We start from the raw sequence: 23,807 nt of genomic DNA, 5'->3' as shown, positions 1-23,807 counted from the left end.
TAAAAGCCTTCCAATAAGCCTGAATTTTAAAAGAATTAAATGACTGCTGAAGAAGCTGCTTCTGCAAGATCCTTCAGATGAACAGCTTTGTTTCATCAGGAAAGATTTAGACTGGTAAGGGATGTAAAGTAATACATGGCATAGTAAAATAATGAACCAGTGGCTTTAAATAAATTGTGTGTTTTCACATATTATTATGTAAGGTAACGACATGACAATATGTCATTGAATCTTTGTATTATATGTGGTAAATCATACATAGTGAAATAATGCACCCATATATAAATGAACTGCATGTTTTCATGCATTATTGGCTATAATATAGCAATATAGAAACACTTGTGAATTCTTGTAATTTGTTGCAAGTGCATTTCTATTCATTATTGTTATTTTTTGCTTTTCATATTGCTTCCATGTACAAATCAAAACATGCATTAATAATGCTTTGTTTTGCCTCCCCAATAGGGAAAGACTGAGACATGACATAGGTATAAATGTATTTAAGAAAGGTAGTTACTTATGAATATGAGTACGATCCAGTGTCCAAATCTGCCTGGCTCTTAATTTGCTGGACAAGGGGGAAAATATCCCTGATATGATGATACTACATTTTATCAAGTCTCTTTTGAACTGAGATGCCTATAAACGGGAACACCTTATATAAAAAAGGTACAATATGTTTTGTAGTGACACTGCCATTAATAGTAGCAGTGACTCTACTAGTGTAATAGTTAAATCTTTTTTAGTTAGGATCACCAGGATTGTGATATTGATGCACACTACCCACAGATTAAAGTCTCTAGTCAAAACTGAGGTGCAACACTTGGGCTTGGCTGTAAGGAGCTGTGCGTAAAAAAAAGTAAAAGGAGTCAAAAAATGAGGAGAATACCCTCTGGGCCCAAAGAATTAAGAACAGCACTGAATAATGGCAATATTGAACCCCGGTGCAGGAGAGGGGTGGTAATAATAGCTTTAAGAAAGGGGGCATTAACCTCAAATAAAACCCCAATCAAATGTGAAGTCAGACAAGAAAAGATTGCTATCCACCAAAGAGGTATCTTCGTCATCAAGTAGTGCCAGGAATAGGAAAAAAAAAGAACACTTCAACAGTCTTGAAGCGTGTTACAATGTCCAGAGATGCAGAGAGTGAAGCAGACGCGCGTAGCTCAGAGCTCTACTCCTCCTGGAGCATGTGTGATAGGATAGAGTGTTCCTGTGCGAAGGCAGCCAGTTCTTTCAGGAGCTCAGCGAAGAGGACCGTGGCGAACACCCCGTTGCGGGCCTGGGGCGGGATTTTGGGATAGGGCGGCAGGTTCCTTATGATCCTGCTGGGGATGATGGGCGCTCTGCCCTCCTGTCCATTGGGAAGCCAGTCTCCTTTCTCACCGCCATTGGAGAGCAGCAGCAGATCTGCGGAATAGAAAGGAGAGATGCAGAATCATCCGGAAAGCAGTAAACTTCAACCAAGAGGTGTGGTATGTTATGAAAACATATCCCCGATTTTGTTGTAGACAGACAGGAAATTGATACTATGGAGCCTATGCTGATTTCAGTAATCTTTCCAATAACCTATATAAAGTAGGTTTAGTAGACACTTTTATACATTGCTAAACAAAGGTCTGCATCTCTGTCAAGTTAAGCCTCATAACCATTTTTACATACTGTACAACTGTATTATCTCTAAACTAGAATACATGCCATTCCTGCTGTTTTCAGTAACCTTTGTGACCAAAACCAGATTTTCAGTATTTTTGGAAATAGTGCATCTGATTTTCCCCCATTTCCATCAAGAAATAAAAAGACAGACTGAATCTATCTTGTCAGGTTTAATTTTAAGGATTATTGTTGTTACTGCTTTAATAACTGCAGCTCTTTCAAGATAAGATCAATGGCCCCTTAACGTTCTCAGAGCTTCCTTTGGAAACAACCAAACATCAAAGCTCGCTCACATAAAAGCATTAACTGCTTACTTGCACAAAACCGGTAGATGAGCTGTTGCATTGGCAGTTGGGCCAATGCAAAGTGCCATTCTTGGCCCTTCTAGTAAAACTGTGTGACTGGCTCACCTCGGCTGCGTAGAACATCCTCTCTGGCCAGCAGGTACTGCTGTGCGTCTCTCACCAGCTCCGGGAAGTCCTTCTTCAAAGAGGCCCTCTGCTCGATCTGGTTCTTCACAGACGCAAGAACCTATGAGGGAGGTGGGGGGGAGAACTCCATGAGTCATACCAAAAACCACGCTGAGTCACAAATTGAATTGTATCCGCCAATTGGAGAGTGTGAGCTTTACCAGTCACACGAGAAGCTTTGAGGCTGCTAACAGATGACCTATTGTGCAGGAAGCATCCTTTTAGGAGAGAGTCAAATATTTCAAGGCAATTCACAATAGCACAATAGAGCTGTTGCAATAACCTCTTCAAATATTGTGTTAATCGTATGTTTTCTTCCCGATGCCATTTCACAGCATGTCATATAAACATTCTGAAATAATCTAAGCGGAGGCACATTGTCAGTGACTTCTTAGTCAGCACATGTTTGTCATCCGGGATCATCAGATAGACAGTTAAATGAGCTGGTGTGTGTACACAGTCAGCATGCGTGACTGAAACCATTTGTTATAACAGCAGGTCTTGCGCGCACACCCACAACGCTTGCATTCTCGTTACCCGCGCATCTGTTCGTTTGACAGGTGTCAGCTGAAATAACAGAACACGGTCGAGGACAGGAAGAGGGGAATCTGATTGGTGCCTGCTGTGGGAATCTGTGCAATGTGAGCTGTGTGATTGGATACGAGGTCGCTGCAGAGTTGAAGCGCAGTCACAACTCACTCACACACACAAACACACAAACACACTCTCCTACACTACCGTAGCTTGCTTGCTGTTCCTCACTTGTAAGTCGCTTTGGATAAAAGCGTCTGCCAAATGACCTAAATGACCTAAATGACACACTTCCACAACAAAGGCTATTTACTGGGAGCCTTGGAGTGAATTATAATATTTTTTATTCCAGTGGAGTCTAATACCCTCAATTAACACACAACATAAAGTCAAAATAGAATATTTCTGGCACACTAAGAGATTGCCCCTTTTGACTGAAATATGAGATCACAGCACGGAAGCAATTTGTGTTTTGGAACAGACTTCAATGTATGATAATCATTACACACCACCAAAAATGTTCCCTTTCACTCTTCCCTTTTCTCTTCAAGACACAGAGAGCAGTTAGTTTGATTTACCCATTTCCCTTTTTTCTGAAATAATATATTAGGCAGCATAAATTTGCCTGCAATGCACTTATGAAAATTACTTCATAGCATTTTTTTCATTGCAACAACACTGAGCTAAACGCTACTCTGTTTTCAGAAAAGCTCACACTCACAAATATTTAGCATTTTCACATCTGAGAATCGTATTTATTTGTTTCTGGACTCTCAGGAGGGTTAAGCAGCTTATTGAGTAAACAATAAAATTTTTGTTATTGCGGCTCTAATAGCTTCAAATCCCACAGAAGAAAGCTGTGTCTGTGGGAGTCTCAGTGTTTGAATAAAAGCCAGACTGAGGCGGAGCAGTGCCTCGTACAGGGAGTCAGTGAGTGTGCGAGTCGAACACAAAGGCTGTGCAGTGCCTGGTACAGGAAGTCAGTGTGCGTGGGACAGAGATACCAAGAGAGGCAGTGCAGAATCAGGCACGGTGAGTCAGTGTGTGTGAGTCAAAGACACAGAGGCAGCGCAGTAGCCAGTAGAGGGAGTCGATGTGAGTGAGTCACTGACAGACAGTGCAGTGCGGTAGCTGGTAGAGGGAGTCAGTGTGAATGAGTCACACACACAGTGTAATGCAGCACCTGGTAGAGTGAGTCAGTGTGAATGAGTCACACACACAGTGTAATGCAGTACCTGCTAGAGTGAGTCAGTGTGAATGAGTCACACACAGTGCAGTGCGGTACCTAGTAGAGTGAGTCAGTGTGAATGAGTCACACACACAGTGTAATGCAGTACCTGGTAGAGTGAGTCAGTGTGAATGAGACAGACACACAGTGTAATGCAGTACCTGGTAGAGTGAGCGCACGCTGGGCTGGAGCACCATGTTGGTGTTGAGCAGGTAGGAGCGCAGCAGAGGCTGGGGGTAGGCAGCCAGCTGGGCCAGGATGCCCGTCAGCAGCAGGTTGACGTGGAGAGAGTTCTCCAGCATGTTCTCCAGCCGGGACAGCAGCACGCTGATGAACGGGCCTGTTGGAAGGGAGAACCATCAGAGGAAATGAGGCACCAGGAATGGGAAACACATTTCTGTTTCACCATTTTACACAAATGAGCTGGAGAGAATGGTACATTAGGCAATATCTCCCAGGTGTACAGAAGTCTCCCAGAAAGTAATTCATTATGGTTTTCCAACTGTCTGTCTACAAATGATTGATACATGTGATGATTATATCAATCATTTGTAGACAGACAGTTAGAAGCACATGTATCAATCATTTGTAGACAGACAATTGGAAAACCATGATGAAGAAACAGACTTATCTCACCAGTGAAAGGTACACCCTGACTCCGGCCCGCATTGTGTCTTTTTGACCCGAACGGCGAGGGAGTCTTCTGCGGCTCTGGCGACTCAACAGAAAAGGAGGTGAAGTCCACCTCGTCCTCCTCCGCGGGACTGATGGGCTTTCGGAACTCCTTCTCCCATCTCACCGGGCTGCCTATATCCACCCCCAGAGTCCGGATCAGCTCGTTGTACTGGGACATAAAGTCTTCTCCTGGCTGGCTTGCCGAAACGCGAGCGTTGGAGTTGTGGTCTGCCTGCGGCGCCTTTTGATCAGACGTCTTGTCGTTCTGCTCCTCCGCCTCTGGGTGGTGCTGTGGGGAGCTCAGTCCGTTGCTGAGTGGAGGGGCCAGCCGCTCCTGGGCCATCTGCTCCTCTTGCTGCTGACTCTGACCCGGCTCCACGCTCTGGGCCTTCTGCGAAACATGCTCCACCACGTCCTGGGCGTCCTTCTGCGCGATGAGGTTGTAGACCATGACGTCGTCCTGGAAGTCCGACTCCTCAATGTAGGAGCCCTTGATGAGCATGATGGCATTCTTCCTCATCTCCTGGATGTGCTTGGGCGGCTCAGTGGGGACGGCGGGCCTGGCCTCGGGGGCGCCCTCGCTGTCATCGGGGGACAGTACGGCGTCGTAGCTGTCGTCCCACTCCAGGTCCAGCTGGTTCACCTGGTCCCCCGTGGAGCCCAGGTCCGAGGGTGGGCGGGGCCTCGGGGCCCTCTTGGACGGCTTCCCCGTCTCGTCCAAGGAGCTGTGCTGGTAGTGCTCGGGAGGGGGGCTGACACCGTCGTACGGCGCGGACCACACGCGACACGCCTTGATGCAGTTGGTGATGCTGTTGTGGGCATCGTAAAGGTAGTGCAGGTAACTGACATCCGTTGGAACCTGAGCCCCGCTGAGGCGGGTGTATCCCACGCTGTCATCACTGGAGAACAGCCCATCTGAGTCTGGAATATGATATCACAAAAAGCCAATGGGTACCATACAGGAAAAACACTGTAAAAGCACTGCACACTGATATCAGTGCATATACCATTATGGACACTTTAGACAAACATGCATTTCAGCATTGATAATGGTTAAAATAATTACAGAATGAATAATTTAAACAACTAAAATAAACTACACAAATCCATTCTGGATGACTGCTTCAGAGGCACAACCATTCACATTGCACTTCGTGGACTGCATGTCTGCATGTGAAACATCTCCTGTTTCACAAACATGTACAAATATTCCTAATATCCAAAACAAAAAAGTAATAGGCAATGATAAGGACAGACTGAAGAGACTAGGGAAAAGAAAGATCCCAGCTAATACATAACATTGAATATCAACATGGAAGAGATGTTGCCACATGATTATGTTAAGAATGTGACACGTTAGCTAGGATCAAGATTATCCCTGGGTGATGAAAATATCTGGTGACATTTCAAGGTTTTTGGAATTTGCCTGGTGTTTTTTTTTGTTCAGAACACGTGCTTTAAAATATCACCAGTTGCATTATGATAAAGGACATTCCCTCACAATTGCACAATTTCTGTATACATTTAAATTGTTCCAGGACAACACATTTGGATTATATCAAATTATATCAAGTCCCTTCTAAAACTAATCTGCACCACCTGGCACCATAATCCAGCCAACAGTTCTATGATTTCAAATAATCTCAGTGGTTTCTGCAAACCCTTGGAAAAGCACTGCTTTATTCTACACTGAATACTCCTTTTCTGTATGTAATGGGTTTTATAACCACACGCTGATCAATATGTCAGCATGATGTTGAAATATTCTGCCCTCCATCACAGCAATGTGTTCTGCGTAGAACTAACTTTCCCCAACAATGCAAAACCAATGTATTTTAGTTACTTTTTATTTATAATTGTGACAGGTTCCAACTGCCATTAGAAGCTGATTCATTTACCTAACTTGATGATGCTCAGGCTATTATTGCCAACGCAATATATTCAATAAGTTACTAGTTAAATTAGGAATTCGAATGAATGTTTAACCTGACTGGAGGCTAAAACTTACAGAAGTTATGACAAATGCTCCAGAACTCGTCACAGATAAACAGGCCCATCCATCACATTACATTACCACAGAAAGGTACAAGTGCACGTTTCATTAGATAATGGAATGTAAATCATGCACCATTGTGTTCATATGAATATATTTTATGATGTGGCCCGCCATGCAGGCCTGGCACTATGGGGGCGCTTAGGGGTACATTGCACCCCCAGACAGACCTCAGTGCACCTCCAGTTGTCTCCTTATATCCTAATGTCTAGATAGTGTTTGCGACCTTTTGTGCCCCCCCTGTGAATTGCAGTTGTATCCCTCTGTATTTTCTCCTGGCGCCGGGCCTGCTGCCATGACCTCTATACTTTAGTTCCGAAGCAATTTTTTGGAAAAAAAGTATAGAGGTCATGGCAGCAGGCCCGGCGCCAGGAGAACGATCCTGTCCTAAACGATCTCACTTCCAGGTGCCTTGAATAACAGCCTGTGTTGTGACAGAGACTGGCACTCTGCGTGTTTACCCTTATTTACTGTGTGTGGCCCTTCCGTGTTCTTGGACCACAGGAAGCAGTCCAGCTGCTCCGTCCACCGCGGGATGGGCTCGGGGGAGCAGCAAGAGGGGGTGAGGGCCAGGATTTTGGCAGCGGACGCGGAGTAGCAGTCCCTCTCTCGGAGCACCCTCCGTTGGCTCAGCATCATGTGATTACAGGGGATCAGGTACCTGGAGAAACGGCTCATCCTGTTAGCCAGTTATCTGAGAACACTTGGCCTTGTTGGTTTCGTTAGAATGAGGGGAAAGTTCATTTGAAAAGGACAGGCACGTGGATGAACCCTGTTACTGTAAAAACTTCTGTGGTGTAACCTACTGTTGCACCTTCACGCTCTATAAAATGGTGCATACACCATGTCTGACAGAACAAAATCTGTTCACAGCATGAATCACACAAATGTATGCTTCAGATTAGCAATGCAACTTAGTGGACAAATAAACACTAATCCCATTGTCTTTAATGGTTCTTGCATATACCTACTGGGCTCAAAAAGGTGATGTCACAGGTATACAAACCTCCTCTTACAACTGTGGCCCTAAAGCTCTGTCAAATGGCAAACTGGCCAGTCCTCTGTCATGTGCTTTTTAGGGTGCTAGTGAGAAACAGGAAGCAACTCACCTCAAGACGAGCTGCAGCATCACATCCTCACAGTATAAACCGATCAGAGTGCGGAACAGGGCCAGGGACACTGTGCCCAACTGGAAGAGAAACAGCTGCGTTCAAACTTCACCTTCTCTCACAAACATCATTCATAGCACACTCATGCACCTCAGAATACTACCATTATTATTGCATCATTATTACATAATAATGCCTTATTGCATTCTTAATGTTCATTTTCCAACTTTAAAATCTTCAGCCTAGCAATTTTGTAATAAGTAAATAAAAACTGTGACTTTGCATTTCACAAAATCTGGTAAAAACCTGGTGCATATAGTTAGTTTAATAGAAATATATGAATACAGCTGTGTATTATGAGCTCTTGGCAGGAGGTGACAGGTTTATCCCGCTGCCGCGCCAGGGTGACACAGGCTCACCTGGAAGGGGGTGTTGATGCGGCTGACCAGCGTGTCCAGGATGTAAACGTTCTCGTGCTTGTGCAGCAGGATGAAGCTGAGGAAGGTCTGCAGCAGGGCGGGGTCAGTCACGCTGCGCAGGAACAGGTCCAGGTACGCCGTGGTGGTCATCACCTCCTCCAGGGTCAGCTGCGGGGCAGCACAGAGGAGTCAGCAGGGTACGGCACTTTGGCACATATTAGGAACGGGGGCTTTGCTACTCACCAATCAGATGTAATAACAAGTACAGTACAATATTAAGGGATACTTACTGAGCCCATTGAATTGCAACACGTGTGTGTGCATGTGTATGTGCAGAGCATTATAATGTGATTGATTGCTGGTTTTGGGAACCAACTACTGTTGAAACAGATGGGAGCCCACTGACCTTGTGCAGAGCTGGGGCCAGTACAGGCACAAGGAAGCCGTTGTAGATGTAGCCCACCAGCTGGTTTCTGATTGAGGGATGGGCCACCTGAGAACACAGGGCAAGGCCATGAGTCCCTCCGCACACTGGGAAAACAACTAGATTCGTCCAGACCCATTGCGTGTGGCTCAGACTCGGAACCAGATTAGTACAGATTCACTGGCTTGAAAAGCCAGGAAAGCATGACCCCACTGTTTATGTCTATTTTTCATAGAAAACAAAACACTTGCCAAAGAAAATTTGGATTAAACAGCCCAGCAGGCATTTTTCAAAGACTATTCGACCTTGTTGTGGGCTTTTCCGCCCTCTAGTGGTAACTGTCGCAACTGTTGTTCATTGTTGAGGGAGCCATTCACTCAGTGAGTAAGAGGTACGGCTCCAGGTAGCAGCACATAACTGTTCCTGAGGGAGTTTCCCTCAGTGTAAGCCAAAGAGCTACAGGGGCAGAGCCATAAGAGCTGCCCCAGCTTGTACCGGAGAGTGACGCTCAGCTGGTGGATTGCCGTGAGGGGAAGGTGTGCCTCACCTGGATGACGGCGTTGCAGAACTCCAGCGAGTTGAGGAACTGCACCAGCGTGGGCACCTGCTGCCAGTCGTCACGCTGCAGGCAGTGCCAGTCCTCGCTGCGCACCTCCAGCCGCGTGGGGAGGGAGGAGTAGAGCCCGCTCAGCCCCGTCGCCAGCACCTGGGCACACAGACGCAGGGGGGGGTCAGACCGTGACCTGCAGGACATCTGGGCCGCATTCGTATTCCTGCTCATTTACATATATTCATTTAGCAGGCGCTTTTATCCAAAGAGACTTACAAGTGAGGCAGAGTACAACACAAGCGAATATCCATATAAGGAGTCAGCAATATTAGATGTCTTGACAAGAGGGTAATGTGTCTAACAATATTTACAGTTTACAGTGGCACTGTGATTATTTGATGATAACAGGGAAAGCACATGATCCTCCAGCGTTTCCCTTGTGACAGGTCACATCTGATTGTGTACACATCCTTTAGTGTCATTGTAAGGAGTCACGGCCATTTGTGTGAATATTGTTCAGAGTCATTGCAGTGAATCATTGCTGTTTGTGTGCATGTAATTCAGAGTCGGCTCTGTTTGTGTAAACATTCTTTGGTTTCAATCTGGCCGTGCGGTAGCTCTCTCAGTTTGACTCCTGCGTAATTGACGGGGACTGTCACAAGCACAAAATCCCAGTTCTGGAATTAAATTCTGCTGCAGATTAAAGTATCCTGAATGCCCCCCCCCCCTTTGCATTAGCTGCAGTACAGGCTGCTGTTGGGTCAAAGCTGGGCAGTGGAAGGTGATGAACCATCCCGTTCCCACGCTCGAAACCCTGGGTTTGGGGGTTTGGTGTCCCTTCCCTTGACCAAGGCCCGCAGTGGAGCACACCCTGCCACTGTCCTAACCTCTCGCAACCCCTCTCCCCGCAAACCTTCACCCCATCCGGCCACACAAGAGAGCCATGGCCCCCAGTCTCCTCCCCCCGTTACGTAAGAGGAGGGAGGGATTAACGCCAAAACAACTACATTATGGAACGGGCAGGGGAGCACTTCCAATCAGAGGACGTCTCTCTTTAATCTGCCTCCCACAAATGAGGTCAGCGCTGCTTCAGCACAGAGGCCCATCCTGACCATGCTCCGGAGAGAAAACAGCAGGGGGGTGGGTGAGGGGGGGAGGTGATCAGCAGGGACAACCCCAAGAGGGAAAACATCGCCCAAAGAATATTTGGAACATGTTTTGTGGCTCAGCCAGAGGTTGGGGGACATGAGGAAGAATGCACTGGAATAGGTCCATGTTCGTGCTTACATTTACGCAGAGCGGGATTACAGTATTACTGTACAGACTAATGTTTTCTCAGCAGGACCCCAGCCCCCTGCTAAGTGTTCATCTCGGCTCCTTTCTCTGTTCCACCAGCCCTTGAAGATGTGTGGGGGATAAGGTATTAAATCAGTGGTAATCCTCCAGCTAACCAGAAGGAGCGCACTCTCTGAACGTGCCGGACTGTGTGTGGCACACCTTGGTGCTGGGCTGTCCTTCATTACATCTGGCCACAGCTGGGGGTACTTACACACCCCCCGCCACACAAGCACAGTGTACCAAATTTGTTTTCAGAGGAAAATCCACTCAGGTTCGCGTGTGAGTGCAGTGCGGCCTGTTGTTGTAACACGCAGCGCTTAGAGTGGATGGAGGCAGACTGTGAAACCGAGAGGACCACGCAAGGAGCTTAATTACCCTGTAATTACAGGCCAAGCAGACAGGGGCGCGTCAGTTAGACCTGATTCAGCTCCACGTGTCACTCTGCCAAAATGATGATTGTGGGAAGGTATAAAAATATGCCAGCGTTCAGGCTGCGAATAACAGAATGAACAAACATGATCTTGGGTTCATTTGGCTCCCTCATACCAAAGCCACTAAAGCTGATCAAAGGCCAGCTCAGCAGCTGTGTCTTTTACTGTGCTTGACAGTGCTTGCTTAAAAATTTTCATAATCTATGTCTCTGATGTGTGCTGTACAAGGTGATGATTGTGCTGGGTAAGGTTTAAGGAAAGCTGTGGTCTTTCACAGTGATCTACAGCTTTACACGTGGAACACTCCAGAACAAGGAATAACAAACAGCACAGAACCATGCAGAACCACAAAGAAAAGTACAGAATATTCTAGAACAGTATATAATATGATGTATAGAAGGGTGTATATTATGATAAAGCAGTATGGAACAGTTGAGAATATTGGAGAAATATTGTAGAAAATGCTGCAGAATAACGTGAGTAATGTACACCAGGGAAACCCATTGAGTAGAAAATACCAGTACTTTCCCTGGATGACGCTTTCACACCTCCCACAATCGCCTCAGTTCCATGAAACAGACAAGGGGCCAGTAATCCCGTAGCACAGAGGTGCTTTCTCCCATACAGCATAATCAAATTAAAGGCCATTACATAAGGCATAATCAGCTCTGCCATACAGTGGGTGTGACACTCATGCTGTAGGTATCACGTCACAGGTACAGGCTTGCCCCTACGATGAAGCACAGGCTTTCAACTGTGCCATTCCTCTTTGCCCTTCAGCAGTACTGGGGTAAATCACAGGAACTGCCTGAACAGGTATTTAAATAATTCAAGCTAATATTAAAGCCATACTGTGAGCCATAGTGTCAGTTCACGGGGAATGAGGTGTCAGGGGCCAGAGATCTCAGTTCAGGAAGACAGTGGAAATGCATGGAGGCTTACTGTTTTCATGCTTTTCTCCACTGATTCTCCACTCCATTCTCCACTTGCTCTCACCTTAAAGCTTGGACCCTAGCATGTCACAAGGGGCCCGCATAATATTCAATTTGCATATTTTGCAGGAAACAAGCCTTTCCAAGCCTCCCTCCCTCAAATCTCATCAGTGATAACCTCATAACAGAATATGTCAGATGCGTTTCATTACGTACATTTGCAGTGCATCCACTATGGCACTTCTCGCTGAAGATCCTGACATTTTTCAAAGCTACTATATCAGCTATGGAAAAAAGACATGATCTAATAAACGGACTTAGTAAACTGAACTTAAATTAAAAAGTACCTTTTTAAAGAGGCATTTGCAAGCTAAATCCACAGATATCAGGTCAACAAAAATGAATGTGCTTAAAAAATGTAAGGACACACAAAAAGGTTATTTTGCAACAATCCAAATCGAACCAGAACAAAAAGCAAAAGAAAAAAAACACCTTCATGCACCCAAGGCTAATAACAATAAGAAATACTTTACTTATACACTGCTTTTCAACGATGTTCTCAAAGGGTTTTCCAGACAACACAGTAAGTATGCACCAAATGAAAAGAAGAGAGAAGACAATGCAAAGGGCATTGTAAGCAGTATATAATGGCTTTTCAACCCTGATACAGAACCAGAGGCAACTATTACTGTGCATTCATGTGACATTTTTTAATACATTTTAAGAAAGTCTTGCTCTCTTATTCCAATACCTGTCAGACCAACATTTTGTGCATCATCTGTCATCCCAAAGCTTGACACAATAATGCTAGTTTTGAAGCTGAATCTGACTTTTGAAAGTTTTGAATGTCCTGTGAATGGGGAAGAGATACAGCTGCTCACAGGGGGATCCTGGGATGGATGTGCAGAGGGATGCTGGGGAGGCACTTGCATGACGATAACGTGTGAGACCTGATTAGATGCTCTATTTCCTTGCAGTGGCATACGCGTAAGAGCGATCGCCCTCTGTCAGGTTTCTTTTTAGCTGAAGTAATTTGGCCCATTCATCAGCCACCTCCCCGCATACAGTGAGCGAGTACTTCTCACTGTGCCGAGGTAATAAAATTCACCACGGTGCATCAAAGCGGAATGAACCTTGGCTGCTTAATTAGCGATTAGCGCAAGAGCTACAGCACAACTCTGAAATGTATTAACCAATTGATTGCATTAGAAAGTGACATTTTAAAGGATGGCCCAGCTCATTCCTCAGTCTGCCAGCTGTTTTATATCTACACTGAGGCAGTATCACTGAATGGTGTAAGACCTTATTCAATGTGTAGTATAGGCTTTAGAAAGACCTGTGTCTCATTTTCAACTCAATGCTTGTGCTTTTCTATTCTTGTACCTGTACACCCTCCACTCAAACTATGCAATGTTTTATTTGGAACATAGAGGAGATCTATAGGCTCACAAAGGCAAACAAAATGATGGTCTAAAATGTGAATGTGAAAGGATGTGAAACACACATCCATGCTGGGCGCTTGCACCATTCCATCTGCATCAGTACCCCACAGTTCTAACGAGCTCTGGAACAAACTGAGAATAGCGAGGATCAGAAACACCAGAAAGATCCCTGTGTTTCAGACCTGTCTGATCAAACAGGTAACGATTTGTTATTATCTGTGTATAAAGCTATACCATCTGAGCAGCAGGATGCTGTGCTGTAGCACTGCTGAGGGATCCCATCATTCCCTGCTGAGACACTCCCCAGGAGACTCAAAGCAGTGTGTGTGTAAACACAGTGAAGTCTGAACGGTAATGCAAGTTCTTTTATAGGTCCTGTTATGAAACCCTGAAATTACCTAATTAATACCTGCACAGCGGTGGCCTGCTGAGAAGCGGTAAGAGAGGCTAAAAATCTACTTTTGTACCGCTAAGTATCTTGAGCTTGTTTTTGATTGTCTAGCATGATTAAAAAAATGTTCCCACAGGGCTCCCGAGTGGCTCAGACTGTAAAGGCGCTTGTTCTTATTACAGTCTGAGCCCTACGGTCCGGTCTCGAAACCGGCCATGTCACGTGCCAGCAATCAGTTCACAGCAGCAGAACAAATTGGCTTTGTTCCACAAGGGACAGGGGTGGGTAAATTGGCTGGGTTCGCTTTCCACAGTATAAACACCTCATGGCTCGTTCAGGTGCCCACGAGGTACTCAGACGGCCTCAGTGGGATGCAAATATCCTGTGAAACACTTGCCTCCTGGTGCACCATGGGAGTTGTAGTGTGATAAGAAGTTGTTGCAGTGACTTGTGTATGTATTGGATTATGTATCGAAATTGCATGTGCTTTGCCCCATGCTCCCACTTGGGTGCAGAGGTTATCACAATGAGACAAGCTCCATACCCAACTGGCATTCATGAGAAGTTAGGAAGAAAAAAGGGGAATTGATTCTAAAGTGCAAAAGTAAATATTGATTGCCCATTTGCAGATATTACATTGTGTAGAGGTTGCACACTATGCAGTTTAAAAATATGAATTACAACAAAAAGATCTGTTTTAATTAAGATCTCCAATCTCTTACAATCTGAATTAATTCATTTACCCAATTCCTTTGGAATAATTAAAGCCGGTTTAATGTTAACTATGCAAAAACAACATCACCACATGACATGCAATCAGGTACGAAACAAACTAAAAAACAGGTTTGTGACAACAATGGGATTAGAACATTGCCTTGTATGTTGGTATTTGTTGGAACTGTGCACAGCGAAGTGGTGTGAATTAAAATGCACCTGCTGCCAGTAGTGTTGCTAGTAACAATAGCAATGGCTTGCCAATGGATTGTAATTCTAAGCTAGCTGTTATGCTTGGGAGAGTGGAAACCATGACCACGAGACAGCAGAGAGAAGAAAGGGACAGACATGTGGACGGGAAGACAGGAAGCCGCAGCAGGAACTCACCGGGCAGAAGTAGGTGTTCTCCACGATGTGCTTGGCCACCACCTGGTTCTCGGCCGACAGGGACATGATGAAGAGGAGGGCGTCCCGGGCCTGCTGGCCCACGGTGCCCTCGCGGTGGATGAAGGGGATGAGCAGGGAGAAGATGAGGAAGTTGGCGGCGCCCTGGTCCTCGCTGGTGTGGAAGAAGAGCTCCAGCACAGAGGGGTCCTTGGCCAGGATGGAGCAGAGCTGGTTGAGCAGGAGCACGAGCTCGGCCTCCACGGCGGGCGCCCCGGCCCCCGAGCAGGAGCTCAGCAGCATCATGAGCGGCCGCAGCACGGGCTTGTGGTGCAGCAGCGGCTGGCGCGACTGGCCCACCAGCATCTCGTACATCTTCAGCTGCTCCACCTTCATGTCGTCGGTGAACTCCCGCCGGAGGCTCCAGACGAACAGCTTCTCCATCACGTTCTCCGTCACCACGAACTCCAGGATGGGGCCCATGGCGCCCGCCTGGCCGCTGCCCTCCTCCATCAGCAGGAACAGCATGTGCTCCACGTAGTTCTGCACGGCGCTGGCCTCGTCGCCCGGGATGGGGCCGAAGCGCAGGCCCATGCCCCCGCCGCCCAGCCCCGCCCCGCCGCTGCGCAGGGGGTCATGCTTCTCCAGGATCTTCACCACCTGGGCGGGAGAGAGGGGACAGACACAGGGCTGAACTCACTGCAGGGAGAGAGAGAGACTGGTGTCGCTTCACTGACCCCTGCCGTGGGAGAGATTCACTCTGCAGAGTAAACGACGACACCGGAGACTCACTCTGCAGAGAGAACACTGACACCAGAGATTCACTCTGCAGAAAGAACACTGACACCAGAGACTCACTCTGCAGAGAGAACACTGACACCAGAGGCTCACTCTGCAGAGAGAACACTGACACCAGAGGCTCACTCTGCAGAGAGAACACTGACACCAGAGGCTCACTCTGCAGAGAGAACACTGACACCAGAGACTCACTCTGCAGAGAGAACACTGACACCAGAGACTCACTCTGCAGAAAGAACACTGACACCAGAGGCTCACTCTGCAGAGAGAACACTGACACCAGAGACTCACTCTGCAGAGAGAACACTGACACCAGAGACTCACTCTGCAGAAAGAACACTGACACCAGAGACTCACTCTGCAGAGAGAACACTGACACCAGAGACTCACTCTGCAGAAAGAACGCTAACAACAAAGAAAGACTCACTTGGCAGTGAGAACACTAAAAACAGACACACAGCACAAAAGACTGCGCTGAAAGAAGTCAGACGATGGAGTGAAAACTGTGTTGTTTTGGAGATTCTCAGATCCTTTCACTGATGGAGTTTTTAATGTATGGAATATCCCATGAGAAAAAATGATCAGTGAGAGCAAACAGACATTTAGCTATTTCTAAAGCTCCCTGATGCCTTTTCTAAATTCCCCATTTTAATCTAGTTAACAAGAAAGAGATCGCAGAAACATGACATTCATGCACCTTTGGGGAAAATCTTGTTTTCCGGCAGAAATGACAGAGCAAGTGGTGTTAATGGCTCATTAAGTTGGTTTTGATATTTTTTCGATGCAATACCCCACATCTAAGTTTTGATCTGTTTGCTTGGAATGAACAGCTGATTACTATTTTGATTACCAGGAATGGAGACACTGTAATTTGGAATGTAGTGTACAGAGATAAAACAAACACTTAATTTCCCTTTTTAGTGTGAATATTAAATTTGAATAATAAACAAATGCCAACAAGCCATGAAAATTCATAACAATACATACAACTGCTAATACCATACATATACATTGTTCCTTTACTATAGAAAGGTAAATTAAAGGAAGTAATTTAAATGTGAAAAATCAGAAAGCCAGAAATTCTCTGGTTAAAAGCCATACCATTACCCCTAACCAAAAATGCAAAAAGCCTTCCTTCCAAATATTAAGGACCTTGTCCTTAAATTTATCCCCCCACCCCCTAAATGGTCTTAGTGCCCCATCCTGCATCCAGGAATGCCAGGAGTTCTTCATTAGACAAGTGTGATTTACCTCAAAACTAATGACTTAATGTGTAAACTGAAACCCGGCGTTTGTGAGAGCTCCTGTTATTTTATCCTGTTTACTCTTTACAGTCCAGTACTCTAAACAGCGCCAGAGACTGATTCCAAGCGTCAGCTCTGCTGTCCAGCTCAGAAACAAAGCCCAAGTGTGTCTACGTCCTGCTTTCAGGAGCGTGAAGGAAAGCTCTCAAATGGCCCCTGTGTTTCAAAGCCAAGTGCTGCACTCTGGCCATGTTCAAATTTGACAGCAAGACTCCTGCCAACTATTATGAGGCGAAAGAAAGACAGCGGGGTCCAACTAATTCGAAATCTCTTGTGAAAAAGCCCCATCGCACGGCTGCTCGGACCACAAGGGGCAGTCCGCGGTCCTGAGGTGTCAGAGGTACCTGGGCCCAGTGGTTCTTGAAGACAATCATGCAGGTCTCTGGATCCACCCCTCTCAGGATGGGAGACTGCCGGTCCCGGTTTCCACCGGCGAGGACTGAGGCCATCATCTTGACTGCTCTGCTTGTGGGCTACACCATACTGCAGTAGACAGGGGGCACTCCTCACTCTTGCCTCCTGCTCGGAGCGGCTACGGGGGCATGCGTGAGCACCGGCGACCTGCAGGCACACAGACACAGTGCTCCTTCAAAGACCCACACAGCACAAGAGACTGATATCACAGCACTTTTTCAGACACAAAACTCAAGAGACTGATATCACAGCACTCCTTCAGAGACACACAGCACAAGAGACTGATATCATAGCACTCCTTCAGAGACACACAGCACAAGAGACTGAATTCACAGTACTCCTTCAGAGACACACACAGCACAAAAGACTGAATTCACAGAAGTCCTTCAGAGAAACAAAATACAAGAGATCCAGCTAGCAGGGTTAGATATCACAGCGCTCCTTCAGAGAAACACAACAAAAGAGAGATCAGATATCATCTGACAGCTCTAGGGCTACCTGACTAAATGACTCAAAATTTCTTTTGATACTCAAGGGGTTTAACCTGCAGATTTTCTTGTTTTAGGATCAAGCCACTGCACTTTGCTGTGTTGTAGTAACCTGCTTTAAGAGATACTGAGGATGACTGTCTCTCTAAAAAAAGAAAGAAACATGAAAAATGTTTGTTTGTGCATACTATTTCAAGAATTCATAAATCAGTTCGTTTGGAGCAACTGCATTTGGTACATCCAACTGAAGACATTCTCTAGGGATAATCCTCGAATACCTGTTGAGCTTTTCTTGGGTTAAGGCACTAATTGTAAGTAAGTGTAAGAAAAACTACCAATAATTTATCAGTGAAGAGCTAAAACTGCTAATTATATACCTAAAATAATGGCTTTAATATGGTGTGACTGGTTGTGTGGCCCGACTGCAGGTGGGACACCCGCTCCCACAGCTGCAGTGTAACAATGCCTTTGTATGATTTCCCTTTTCCAGGTGCGCCCAGGAGAGTCAAGACTCCCAGCCCTGCTCTGGTCCACATCCATAAAGACCTGGAAACACCTACGACTCTCTGAATGAGTCTCTGAGGAAAGGGTTGCCAGGTCTGTGCAGAGGAGGGTTCTGCTGGGTTTCACCATTCAACTCCTGCACTGTCCTCATATTCCAGCACTACTAGTAAGAAGAACTAAAAATTCATGCTGTCGTGTACTACACTCTTAGGGAATCTTCATTGCGTTTCTAGTTTGATAATCACACTACTGCATACAGTCCTGCATAAGCTCCGCCACTAATCATTCTGAATAGACAATCTGTTACACCGGTGGCAGGTGTGACAGTTTATACACTGCTTCCTGATGCATTGTTTCTCTGACGTAAGCCTTTCCTAAAAGGACATATCTTTCTGTCAGACAACAACATGGGAGGGTCACTTCTGTTTCCCTGAGAAAGGCCTGACTCTTCTGCAAAATACAGATACGCAACCAAGGCCTTATCTAACAGCTGCTGACCAGGAGCAGAGGCTCCATCCGTCTCAGAGAACATCATCAGTCAGAGGAACTCACAGGCTCTCTCTCTCCTCCCCTCTCTCTCTGTCTCTCTCAGTCTGTACTCAGAACCAGGATACAGGGTCCTAAATATCTTTACAGTGTTACGTGATGTTGATGGCCCAAGGGTTACATTTTCATCTGCCTAATCCTATCCGTCCAATTTCAGGCTAATCAACCTTCATCTAGATAAGTTGAACCTTTTACTTTGATACTAAGGGGTGCCATGGGAAAACTTCACAACATGCACATCCCTTAATATTGTTTTTTTTTTTTTTTTTTTTGTTAACCCCATTCTGGCATCACGGAGCACAGAAATAATTTTGACATTGTTATCATGTGCCAGATCTTCCCACAGGATTCAAGAGGTCTTCCACAAATAGAACTTCAGTTTCCCAAAAATTGTTTCAGTTTTTCCAGGACAGCTCATATCATAAATCACCACACCACATTGCAATTACAGCTTGCCAGAGCAATGCATTCTACTCCTTTCCCCTTCTCTTCAGATACTACTGCATTCACATTCATTGATTCTTGATTCAGATTTCAGTTTTTTTCCTTTGTCTTTTTGCGCACTATACTAATTTTAAATCAGGAAAACAACCCAGCATGCTACACATGTAAAAACACCAGCTCATTTATGCTGTTCCAGATGACCATCCAATAAGGTTGAAGTGAGTCTGTACTCTGTCATGTGACTACACTCCAGCGCTCAGCCAATTACAGCCGTGCCCTTTCTGTGTGCTGGGGTTCAAATTACTCGGATTACAGAGAGTGCACAACAATTTAACAACAAAGATAAAACTTCTGCCAGGGAAGAGGAGAAGGAAAACAAGTCAACTCACAGTATTCACATGTGTTTTCAATTTACCAACTTCTCGCTTTAACACCCTTACGAGAGCTAACGAGGCAGGTCTGGGATTTTGGTTACACATCGTTAAAATTCCTACCTCTCTCGAACCATCGTCCGCTTCAGACAGCGTTCCCTTATTCAGCGGGACACACCGTCACAAAAGGGGTCCACGTTGTCGACAGGACGGGCCAATCCCTGAGGAGGAAAAAATAAGCCTTTGATGAGGCAGACAAAGAGACAACTGTCCACACCACCTCGCAGCAACAGTCCTGCTGTTTCTCTCTGTCAGGCGAGTGGAAGATTGCCGTGTGTGTGCTGTGGTGTGGTTGTGAAACAGCGAGCGTGTGTATGGATGTGTAACATGAGTAAGAGGTTCAGGGAGCTCCAGACAAGGGGGTAGAGCGAGTGTTTTTTCTTTTTTTTTCTGAATCAGCACAGGGTGACTGCTCTCACAGATGTGAATAGGCCCTTATTTATGATGTCTTTTGTGCCTCAAAACACAGACAGTAGCACAGTGAATCCAGACAAGGGCAAAGATATCACTGTCCACTCTGATTAATGAATCCCGTGCTGTGAAACTGTCAGTCTAAATTATTTCTGCCCTGAGTTTCCCCTGACTAACTCATTCCTGGAACGGGTTTTCTTTTCTCATGCTGTTATACTCTGAGGTGACAACCTGATTGAACTGTAAATTAGCCAAAGCGTGTGTATTGTGAGTTTTCCTTTTTCTGGCATGTTCTGAGACTTCAGTAGCCATCTTCCAAAAAGATAAAAGTAACAGGTCCCATGAGACCCCTCACCCCACCACTCCACCATGGACAACACGCTCAGCGCTGGCTGTGGCCTCAAACGCTTGCCGCACTAACATTATTCATGGGCCTCCCTCCCGCCACGGCCCCCCCTGCCTGCCCTCTGACACTGCAGAGCACCATGGGAGGCCTGTCAAACTCCATTACAGCAGAGGCAGCAGAGAATCCCCTGCATCCACACAGCTGAGAGGGGAATCCTCTGAGATCCCTCACAGAACGGGAGGCTGCAGCTCTGGACTGTTCATTGACAATATTTACAGCGGGACTTTGTTTCTCTGACCGAAATACAGTTACAAAAACAAAAGCTGTACACACACGTACACACAGCCCCACACAGACACACACACACACACACACACACACACACACACACACACACTAATCCTTGCATTCCAATCCACGAATCCTGCTGACTCCTCTAGATTCCCACAGATTCTTCATTAATTATGGAGCGTTGAACTGTCAAGGCTGGGAGGGAGATATGGACCTCCCGCCCGGCGGCGACGGTGCCGAGCAGCCAGACGCCTCAGCTGCAGCGATGCTGAGTTCAGGTTCTCCCCGCCTTTCCTGTTAAGCTCCTTCTGGCAGAAATCACCGAGCACCCGCTTAATTACCGCCACCCCCTCCCAGGACACGCCCGACCCACACCACCAGCCCATCTGGCTCTCGCCCCTGAGTAACCGCCGCAGCACGGCACGTGGGGCCCGACTGCTGGGACGAGAGGGGTGGGGGGATGTACCCCTCCAGGGACCTGTGTGGGTCTGTGTATCCGCTGGTATGCCTGAAATCCATTACACCGGCATAAGCTCTGGAACCCTCAACAAGTTTCACTCAACAAGAAGTGTTTTCAGTGGCATCTATAGATTTTACAGTCATAATCCACAGTGCAGCTCTGTTCCACAGAACAGCAAAATTGTACTAGTTCAAGTGTGCAGTATGTTTGAAACTGTAATGTGTGTGCCATAGGATTCAATATATGCTTTGTTTGCTGTTTTTATTGTTGAATAGTTTGTTTTCCGTGTAAAAGACATAGTAGGTTTTACCAACATCAATTATGGTGAATGGTTAATGAACACTTTGTCTTCTGCCCTTCACAGCGTCTACCTCACCAACAGCAAATGCCCACAGCCACAAGCCAGAGTTCCGTGAGAGGGGACGAAGTCTCTGTCATGGAGAGCTAGCACAAAAAAAAAAATCCACTCTAGCCATCTGTGAGCAGGCCTCCCATAATCCACCAGCGTGGAGGCAAACAGGGCGAGCGCAGCTCTCTCCCCCAGTCAGGACTGACGGAGCTCTGCTTTAATACCCTCGTTAATCTGACAGTTCTGCCAGTCATCAGACAGATGGGCACAGTCGCAAACCCAGAGCACATGACCGGGTTTAGCAGGTTTCTCCCACAAAGCCGCAAGGCAGGACACGCCGCAGAGGCGACTCTGTAGGTACCTGAGGGCAGTGTGGCTGAGACGTAAGACCTACTGCAAGCCCCATCCATTGGCTTGAAAACACTTTCAGAACTCAGTCATATCATGGGGAAAGTTTGAATTGAACTATTGGGCAGCTCATTAAAAAAAAAAACACACAATGCCTGTGCTGAAGTTTAGTCTGCCTTGTTATACTGTACTTTCACAGGAAATGCATCCTGGACCCCAGAGGGTGCTTTAATGTTGACTTTGGCTAGAAACCAAGGTCTAACCTTGACCCAAAGCATTGTTAACGTGCACTGTTAGTTTGTATTTACCAAGGGTTAACATCCTCGTTAGGTACACATGACTGAAATCTAATTAATCACCCAGGCTTTATTTACACATCATCCAGGCCAATCACAGAAAAGAGAAGGTCCCAGGGGGCGGGGTCCACGCCAGTCCTGTGTAAGAGATATCAAAAAGAACTGCCAAGAGATATGATGTGCTACTTACCTAAAATAGATCTATGCTGTGTGCTAATTCAGGGCATGAGTGTGGTACAACCTCTCTGGGGAAACTAGGAACAGGGCTTTTCCTGTAAAACCCCAGTTTCCCTGGCTGCCTTTAAAAGTGTGTGAGCAAAAAAAAGCACAGCTTCCCCCCTGTTCTAATCTCTGTCTACATAACAGAAGTTATGCAGAATAACAGTAACGCATAATGGCTCAGAGTTACTATCACACAGACGTGTGAATGTAGCCACATGTAGTCCACATGCAAAATCCCAGGATAGGCGGGGAATGCACTCGCGTGTGTTTGTCCCAGGACATTACAGGAGAACAGATTCCTGAGAACAAAATGTTCCCATTTGTAAAACTGTCATCCTATATTTTTTCAGTTGAACTACCTTTACACACAGGGGGAACAGTAAGGTAGATCCTTTATTTAATTTACTTTTTTTGTTGCTTCAGTACATGCTTGAGAGAAAGAGAGAAAGAATTAAGGCCAACGCTGCTGTCATCTGTTTTTATGGGATCCAATCCTGATTTTTGACAACGATGTCAGTGTGCAGTGTGTTCCTTTAACTGATAGTGACATGATATTAACATTTCCATTTTCAATGGAAAAAAGAGAAAACCTGTGAAGTTCATCAAGGAGCTAATGGATTTCTCTTAAAGTAACATGTAGCCAGCTGCACAAAAACTAGTGACATTAAACATTATAGAGATTAATTAATGTTTTGAATAATGAAAAAGTAATACACACAAAAGCAAGTTATCGCAATAACAACAAAACAGACATTTTACACAACAACACAAGTTATTCAACCAACTTTCACAATGTCAAATTCATCCTTGCAATAACTTGAGCCACATGTCAATCAAGAGGGAAACCTGGGGCAGAAAAATGATCATGGGTTCCCATCAGTCCCATAAGGACCAATTCCTATTGTCTTAAAAAGACATTTAACCACTAGTTTTATCTGAGACACCACATATCAGTATGTCCTGAGAGAAAAAGGTCAGGTATCAGAAGTTGAGTACGTCTTCAGTATGAAATACATTTACTCAGCAGACCCTGTATCTCTCTCATGTGATGGAGACACATTGTTCCGGCGCATCCTCATACATTGAACCCAGTTTACAACGTTGCAGACCACGCATCTGGCTTCTTGAAAACACTGAAAGACAAACTCAGAGTACATACTGAACAAACCCAGTGTTCTTCATGGCATCGCTTTGTAAGTGCTTAAAGGTGTCCCAGGTGTGTTATTCACCATGAGCGAGTGTTCAGTCACAGGACAAAAGCTTGGGGCATGACCCAGAGTCTGCACTCCTTCTGTTCTGACTCTGGCACTGAGCCTTACTGCACATTTCAGACCCAGCAATGCCTTAGGATCAGAAAAAGCACTGAAGAAGAAAAGTGAAATCCCACAACCGTACAGTTACACCACAC

General features: G+C 45.9%; 1 protein-coding gene across 2 annotated transcripts in view; it reads right to left on the bottom strand.

Annotated features, from left to right (window-relative positions):
• Positions 1–625: 625 nt before the first annotated feature.
• LOC118793191 (protein FAM160A1-like) overlaps positions 626–23,807 on the bottom strand; it is a 34,869-nt gene continuing 11,687 nt past the window's right edge. The window contains exons 2-13 of one of the 2 annotated variants that reach the window (XM_036551248.1): positions 19,740–19,837; positions 17,194–17,410; positions 14,751–15,407; positions 9,113–9,271; positions 8,548–8,634; positions 8,142–8,309; positions 7,723–7,802; positions 7,075–7,274; positions 4,522–5,481; positions 4,047–4,225; positions 2,067–2,187; positions 626–1,410 (exon numbers count right to left, since the gene is read on the bottom strand). In XM_036551248.1, coding sequence (XP_036407141.1) covers positions 1,175–1,410; positions 2,067–2,187; positions 4,047–4,225; positions 4,522–5,481; positions 7,075–7,274; positions 7,723–7,802; positions 8,142–8,309; positions 8,548–8,634; positions 9,113–9,271; positions 14,751–15,407; positions 17,194–17,301 — 2,955 coding nt within the window. In that variant the 5' untranslated portion in view covers positions 17,302–17,410; positions 19,740–19,837 and the 3' untranslated portion in view covers positions 626–1,174. Of the gene's footprint in view, positions 1,411–2,066; positions 2,188–4,046; positions 4,226–4,521; positions 5,482–7,074; positions 7,275–7,722; positions 7,803–8,141; positions 8,310–8,547; positions 8,635–9,112; positions 9,272–14,750; positions 15,408–17,193; positions 17,411–19,739; positions 19,920–23,807 lie in introns of those variants that run through there. The other variant, XM_036551247.1, reaches the window with a different exon arrangement.

This window comes from Megalops cyprinoides, chromosome 18 (assembly GCF_013368585.1).
Source record: "Megalops cyprinoides isolate fMegCyp1 chromosome 18, fMegCyp1.pri, whole genome shotgun sequence".
Classification (NCBI taxonomy): Eukaryota; Metazoa; Chordata; class Actinopteri; order Elopiformes; family Megalopidae; genus Megalops; species Megalops cyprinoides.
Note: the sequence above shows the minus strand (reverse complement) of the source record. Positions and strands in the feature narration are given on the sequence as shown.